This window comes from Carlito syrichta, unplaced genomic scaffold (assembly GCF_000164805.1).
Source record: "Carlito syrichta isolate Samal-C Ts95f unplaced genomic scaffold, Tarsius_syrichta-2.0.1 Scaffold304507, whole genome shotgun sequence".
NCBI classification, from domain to species: Eukaryota; Metazoa; Chordata; class Mammalia; order Primates; family Tarsiidae; genus Carlito; species Carlito syrichta.
Genome location: NW_007248603.1, coordinates 138,707 through 146,840, shown reverse-complemented (window position 1 = coordinate 146,840; position 8,134 = coordinate 138,707). Strand labels below are relative to the sequence as shown.

General features: G+C 43.5%; 1 protein-coding gene across 1 annotated transcript in view; it reads right to left on the bottom strand.

Annotated features, from left to right (window-relative positions):
* RDH12 (retinol dehydrogenase 12 (all-trans/9-cis/11-cis)) overlaps positions 1–8,134 on the bottom strand; it is a 25,048-nt gene that overhangs the window by 10,562 nt on the left and 6,352 nt on the right. The window contains exon 3 of the mRNA XM_008060066.2: positions 1,172–1,262. Within this exon, the coding sequence (XP_008058257.1) occupies positions 1,172–1,239 (68 nt within the window). The 5' untranslated portion in view covers positions 1,240–1,262. The remainder of the gene's footprint in view (positions 1–1,171; positions 1,263–8,134) is intronic.

Genomic DNA, 8,134 nt, shown 5'->3' with positions numbered 1-8,134 from the left:
CCAACTCAAAAAAAAAAAAAAAAGAAAGGTCATTTGCCCAGAAGCCACAAGTGATCATCTGGGCAAACAGAGTCAGTGCTTCTGAGCCAGGGTCCATGGAGACCCTCCTCAATAACTAGTTCCTATATCTAGGGGTTCCCTCCCTCTGATCTGCATTCGGAACATATGGGGGATGGACGTGTGTGGAATCCACAGGTCTTCAGTAAGTTTCATCGTGAGTAACTCATGAAGAGCATTCTGGGGTGGCACACACAAACACTGCACTTGGACCTCTCTCCAGTTTTAAAGAGCAGGCGTTACAGAGGCTTCTGCCATCCTATTCTAGCCAATGGCACACAGAGAGAAAAACATGTCTTGTTCAGACCTCTGTGCAGAGAGGGACCTTTTACATGAAGCTGCCTTCGCCAATTCCTAAACAGAAGACCAGAAAGAGGTCAAATAACATTTTCTGCCCATCATTCGACTGCCAGTTACTAAACTAGGCATTTTCCATACATAAGTTATTTTAATCCTATCAACCACTCCAGTATTATTTCCACATTACCGTGAAGAAAACAAGCCCAAAGAAGTTCGTGTCATTGTTAATGATGGCAGTACTGGAATTTGAACTCAGGTCTCTGTGGAGGACCTAGAATAACATTCTGACCCTGATGTGTCCATTTAAACTTTTTTCTCATTGGTAATTTTTAAATTGTTCACTTAGAACACACATTTCTTTGACACCTTCAGAAACCCCACAGCAGAAGAGTCCTCCAAATACATTAGTTGAGGGCAGTCTCAACAGGAAGGGAGTTTATTCCTTTCCTGAAGTGCCTGGTACTTAACAGTAAGTCCCTCGGCAATGACACCTTGACTAGGCACAGAGTCTCTGCATTTCTCCAGAGAAGCCCAGGGAACAAAGTGAGAAAGCAAGGGCTCCCTCCAAAACTGGCTGCTGAGCTGCTTGGCAGAGTTATCCACTCAACCTCGTGCAGAATTCAACCCTCCCCACCGGCCCCCAGTCCCAGGTGTTTTCTTCTGGGTATCCATCACCCCTCCTTCCTTCCTGCTGCTTCTGCACTGACCTCTCCCTCCGCCTCCTTCCCCTTCTCCTCTTTCAGCAGCCCAGAACCAGCTTCCAGCGCAGGGCTTTGAAAACTATCGGTTTACGTGTTGTTGAATGAGGACAAACCTGACTGATGGAGCGATCACATAGAGGAACGATAGGAAGGAGGTGAGCAGTCCCAGGGCGACCAGCATCTTGCCAGCTTCTTTAGTAGCTGCTGCCCGCGTCAGCACCGACTCTGACGACTCTGGTGCGGGCTCCCGGTCTAGCTGGGCTCCTGGCAGCTCCTGCTGCTCTCCTTCCTCTCTCCTGGGTACTCAGCAGCAGCCTGACTCTCAGCAGAGCCCAGAATCCTATTTAAATCCGAGAACTGTCAGAGCACAGCCTGCTGGGAAGTGTAGTCCTGACCAGTAAGGGATGTGAAAAGTTAGAGCCTTAGTTACACTGACTGGCAAAGAGAATGTGGGGAAACTGGAGCATGGACCCCAACTCCCCCACCCCCGATTATTTCTCTCATCTGGGGAATGTGTTCTCCCAGCCAACCCCATTTCTACTCCTGCGAAATAGAATATATAGAATATTTCTAACTTTAGCAACAGACCCCATGACGCTTGAAATGCAAGTGTGATTAAAATAGGATGGAAGCCGGGCTCGGTGGCTCAGCCTGTAATCCCGAGCTTTGGGAGGCTGAGGTGAGTGGATTGCCTGAGCCCGCAGGTTTGAGACCCATCTGGGCAACTTGTTGAGACTTCATCTCTTCAATAAATCAAAAAATTATCTGGGCGTGGTAGTGCACGCCTGTAGTTCCAGCTACTCGGAAGGCTGAGGCGGAAGGATCGCCGGAGCCCAGCAGGCGAGGCTGCTGTGGCCAGGAGCGGCCACTGCACTCCAGTCTGGGCGACCGAGTGAGACTCCAACTCAAAAAAAAAAAAAAAAAATAGGATGGGGAAGAAACTCCCAGCAGGATGGAGGGAGAAGGCAGGACAGTGGGGAAGGGGCAGTGACTGGGCTCCTGGGGAGTAGGGAGGGTTCTGGTCTTTGATCTGGGTGCTGGTTTCACTCTGTGAAAATGTGTCATCATACATTTTTGATGTATGCACTTTCTTGAATTTTGTGTTATACGTCAATGAAGTTCACACACACACATGTATATTACAAGGAAAGGGCATAGTGTTTAAGTGCCTGGCCTATGGCACTGGACTCCCTAGTACAAACCCCAGCTCATCTATTTACAGCTCTGAGGCCCTGGGCAAGTTACTAAACCTCTCTGTTAACTCAGTCTCCTCAGCTGTATAATGAGCATGATAAAACATGTACCCACTTGTTTTAAGTATTCAGTTACTAAATCGGTGGAAAATTTGAGACAGAAACTAGAATATACTAAATGCTGTATAAGATTCAGCTGTTACGACTGGCTGTATTGATTCCTGTCTCCCTTGCTTTCCCACTTGCTTTACTCAAGGGTCTGCTGTAGCAAAGGGAAAGCATTAATGTGGGTGATGTTTCAGGTGAATGCTATTAAAGATGAGGGGAGAGACAAGAAAGAAGCCAGCAAAAACTCTGAAGAGACTCTGGATGTGTGTGAGGGGGCAGGAGGAGGATAAGTGGAGTTCACTGCCCTCATTCACTCAGCGTTCCTGCTGAGACAAGACTCCAGGAATCATGCTCCCATTCTGTTCCTGTGAAGCCAGAGTAGCCTCCAGGCATATGTGTGCATGAAAGAAGACTCTTGGGGCAGGCAGGTGTTCCCCCCACATCCATCACTCAACCATCCTCTCAACATAACACTTACTAAGTGCCTCTTGGCACTAGGAATTGTAACAAGTACTAAAAAGACACAGTTCCTGCTCCTTGGGAAGTGCATGGACCTGACCAACAGAACAGAAAGTGATCCGATAATTCCCAGGGGAAGCTTCTTACTCAAATCTAAGATCTCTGCATTTGTGAAGATAGTGCTCAACTTGTCTTAAGCTTGTCAGAGAGGCAAACAGTTCTAAAGGACAGCACATACTCCTCTGGAGAGAAGATATTAGAAGAAATATAAGGTATCTAGAATTACAAAACTACGCAAATACTTGGCTGAAAACAATTGTTAAATATTATGATCCAAAAACTACCATCAAGATCACTGATTCATTCTACCAAAATGTAAAATTGTACCATGAAACTATAATAATTTAAACAGTTTGGTATAGGTGAGTGAATAGACAGATGAATCTATAGAACAGAATAGAAAGGCAAGAAAGAGACCCAAATACATTTGGGGATTTAGATGTGATAAAAATGCCACTTCATCACTCATAAGCAGTCCCTGAACATTTACCATAATACTATAAGAAAGGGATTGGTAGTGGGATACTTCCAGGGTGGGGGAGAGAGGCACATAACATTAATAAGGCTACCTGATCTCAAACCAGGCAAAGTGGGGACCAAAGGGAGGCCTAAGCTTTACCTGTATGATGTCTGCTTGTATACCTATTCCTAAATTGTACTCCACATATTCAAAATAAAACATATATTTATAAAATATCATCTCAAATCAGTGGACAAGAAAGATGAACATTTAGTAACATACTGTAACACCTAGGTATCCAGTTGGGAAAAAGTAAGCTTGCTCCTTCCAAAATTCTAATAGATCAAAGATATAAATATGAAAAATGAAATCAGGCCAGTTACAGTGGCTCACACCTCTAATTCCAGCATTAGACCAACCTAGGCAACATAACAAGACCTCATCACTACAAAAAACAAAAATTAGCTGGGTGTGGTGGTGCACACCTTCAGTTCTGACTACTCAGGAATCTGAGGTGGAAGGATTGCCTGAGCCCAGGAGCTTGAGGCTGCAGTGAGCCATAATTGTACCACTGCACTTCAGCGTACGCTACAGAGTGAGACCTCGATTCGAAAAAAAAAAGGGAAGGAAAGAAAAATGAACCCATTAAAGTATTAAGAAGAATCATTGGATAGATTCTTAAGTAATTTTAGACTGGTAAGACTTTTCTAGGAAGATGGCAATCCAAATTTAATTTTTTTTCAATTTTAAAAAAGTTTTGCATAACAAATTTACCACACAAAAGGGAAGATGAATGAAAAGCTTAGGGGAAATATTCACAACATGTGTTGAAGACAAGAGTCTAATTGATTTAATATATAAAGAACTCAGCCGGGCTCGGTGGCTCAGCCTGTAATCCCATGCCTTTGGGAGGTGAGTGGATTGCCTGAGCCCGCGGGTTCGAGACCTGCCTGGGCAACTTGGCGAGACCTCATCTCTACAATAAATCAAAAAATCAGCCGGGCGTGGTAGCGCATGCCTGTAATTGTGGCTACTTGGAAGGCTGAGGCGGAAGGATCGCCAGAGCCCAGCAGGTCGAGGCTGCGGTGGCTGGGAGCGGCCACTGCACTGCACTCCAGTCTGGGTGACAGAATGAGACTCCAACTCAAAAAAAAAAAAAAAAGACCTGCTAACCTACAGATCATATTTTGCAGGCTTCCAAAGTCACCTGGTGAATGTCTTATGATTCAGGGTTTATCTTATCATGTGTCTTATCTTATCATGAGTCCTTCTGATCTTACGGTGAGTTCCTCATGCTGTTGACATACTGATTAATACATAACATACTGACATGGAAAATGACACTGATTTATTTCTAAATCATGAACTTTCATTTGTTTCTAAATCATGACATTTTACTGACTGTCTTGTGTGTAAGACATGACAGTGTCTTGCCTGTGTGTTGTCACCTGTAGCTGATGACTGTAACCTCTGTACTGCAGCCCATGTGTTGTCATTTGTAGCCCATGACTAACATCTGCATTGTACCTTCCAATGAAAAAGGACAACTCTGATATGAGGAACCGCCCTCTGATCTCTTAAACTTTCTCATAAAAGTCTTCCAACTAGTAACAGACTCTGGAGCATGCCCAGCTTTCTTGGCGTCAATCCTCACATTTGGCTTCCAAAAAACTTTTATCAGACCATTTCTGCCTCAACAGCCTTAGTTTCAGTCAGCAAATCATATCACTTTGAAACAACTTATGTGTTTATTTTTGTTAAATTAATCATCACAAATCACAGAATAAAACTATTTTCCAAACCCTTCTCGAACACACTTTACCACAGAAGCAAAGCCATCATCATCACCCACTTCATCATTTTCATCAACATCGAAAAAGTCACAGACCAATCTGATACTTGCTTTTTAGGAACTTTCCATCTGAGACAGACATAGAAATAAGTCTTAGAGAGAAAGAGAAGAAAACACCAGAGGAACCAGAGCAGGAATGGACCTGAAATTTGGCAGTGATGAAGCAGTCATCACTTGCAACACCTTTGAGCAGGGTCATCTTCCAGCCACAGGTGAATCACAGGTAAGGTTAGGAAGTCAACTGCCCTCCCACAACTGACACTGAGCCAGGGACCCATGAGATCATGTGCTATGAAGCAGAGCTGACTGTACCTTTGGTCAGAATTCAACACGTGCTGTCATATTGCAGTGACCACCTGTTCATCCCTGACATGGTAACCTCATTCAGAACAAAGCCTCTTACAAATTACAACTGGAGAAAGAACTTTAAACCTCTCTTTCTATTCCTCCATTCCTCCTTTTCCCCTCCCCCAGTCTCCAAATCATAGGTTTGGGAAGCCAGAAGAGACGAATGGAAAGTCTCAAATCCAGTTTTCCTATTGTTGCCACCTGTGCCACTTCCCTGAAAGGGCCCGTATGTGATTTATATTAAAATCATTTATGATATATGTGTGATTATGTTAAAATCTTGTGATTTCATTTCCAGCCACTAGGAACCTGCTGCCCTTCTCATATCCCTAAACCTCCAACAGCAAACCGAAATGAGAGCACATTTGTGTGTATCTGTTTTACTCAATCATAATATTGTCTTTTTTCTTGATTTTCAAAGGTGAAATGAGCACATTATCTTTCTCAAAGACAAAAAAGTTTGCTGCTAGTATGTAACTTCCACTGGTATTCCCCCTACCTTTAACCTGTAGCAGGCACTGTAGATATTGGAAGTCCGGTAATTCTCTCCTGAGGGTGAGGGGTTGCTCTGTGTGTTGGAGGATGTTTAGTAGCATTCCTAAGATCCCTGTAGCACTACTACCCCCTTGTGACAACCACAGACATCTCCAGACATTGCCAATGGGCCACTATGGGGCAGAATCGCCCCTGTTCAGTTGTCTGCTCTCTAGAATGCAGGGCCTACAGGATAATCCTGGTATGTGTATTATTGAAAAGCTTTAGAGCACAGCAATGCTTCTCCTGGTATCCCTTTGACTCAGCTCCAGCCAAGCCAACCTGCTTACTGTCTATAGCAAGTAATCAAGGCCCCCTCAGAGTCTGGGATGCAGCCATCTACGAATCCTTTTGTCCTTCAAAATTTTACCTTTACCCTGCTGAACTCTGTCTACCTCTGACCACTCTACTGTAGGTGTGCTGAGATCTGTACACACATATACTTCAAAACTCCACCTTCCATGAGTGACTTTGTGGGGTGATGGAAATGTTCTGCTTTGGTATGGATTTGGGTTACATGAGTCCATGCATTTGTCAACACAGCAGATATACACTTAAGACTTGTGCAGTTCACAAGTCTTTTGGTGTATATTGAGCTCTAGTTAAAGTTCTTAGAGGAGTCCTGATATCTGTAATTTACTTTGACATGCATTAATAAAATAAGATGGTTTGATGGATAGAGGTATCTGACTATACTTGTTTTATATATGTGATAAAAATAAGTATAGTAAAATGCTCATACAGAATCTAGGTGATGGATATATGGATATTTACTGTAAAATTCTTTACCTATTATGAATGTTTGAAATTTTTTCAGATTAAAATGTTCTGAGGTAGTTGCTGTCAAGGACTGGGAGATTCAGTGATCCTGGGATTTTGGTTTCATCACCTTCACCAACCTAGAGCATCCCTCAGATGTCATGAGAGCCATGAATGGAGAGTCCCTGGATGGTCACCAGATCCGTGATGACCATGCAGGCAAGTCTGCCCCAGGGAACCAGAGGGGGTGCTTTTGGGGCCCGTGATCATGACTACTCTAGAGGTGGTGGGGACCAAGGCTATGGGAGTGGCAGATATGACAGTCGACCTAGAGGATATGGACATGGATATGGACGGTGCAGAGACAATGGTGGCAGAAATCACGGTGGTTATGACCGCTACTCAGGAGGAAATTACAGAGACAATTATGACAACTGAGATGAGACATGCACACATAATGTAGATACAAAAGGAATAACACTTCTGATCCAGGATCGTCCTTCCAAAATGGCTGTATTTATAAGAGATTTTTGGAGCTGCACCGAAACATCTGTTTTTATTATACCAACTTCTATTTTTCAATTGCACTCCCAAGGTAGCTTATTAAAGACCTTTTAGAAAGCTCCACGTGTTTTAAAAAATTTCTCTCCCATGTAAAGACAAATTCTAGGACATTTGTAGAGTCTGGGTATTTTTTCTTTGATGAGTTTTTAGTTTAGGATCTCAGGATTATTGGTTCTAGCAATCATGGGTTCTGGCAAGTTTGGCCAGATTGATAAAAATTAACGTGTATCTGCTGGGGCTCGGTGGCTCAGCCTGTAATCCCGCGCCTTTGGGAGGCTGAGGTGAGTGGACTGCCTGAGCCTGCAGGTTCAAGACCCACCTGGGCAGCGAGACCTCATCTCTACAATAAATCAAAAAAATCAGCCGGGCATGGTAGCGCATGCCTGTAATTCCGGCTACTGGGAAGGCTGAGGCGGAAGGATCACCGGAGCCCAGCAGGTCGAGGCTGCGGTGGCCGGGAGCAGCCGCTGCACTCCAGTCTGGGCGACAGAATGAGACTCCAACTCAAAAAAAAAAAAAAAATAAAAAATATATATATATATATATATATATATAAATTAACGTGTATCAAGGAACATTTAAAAAAATTTGTATACAATGTTTATTATGGTTATGAAGCAATTTCAAAATCTACCTATAAGAAATCTGCCTCAAGAACATGATTACCTAGGGGCGTATTTTTACTCAATATCACCAACCTGGTTATATAGAGGAGCTTCCTTTTTTTTTTTTTTTTTTT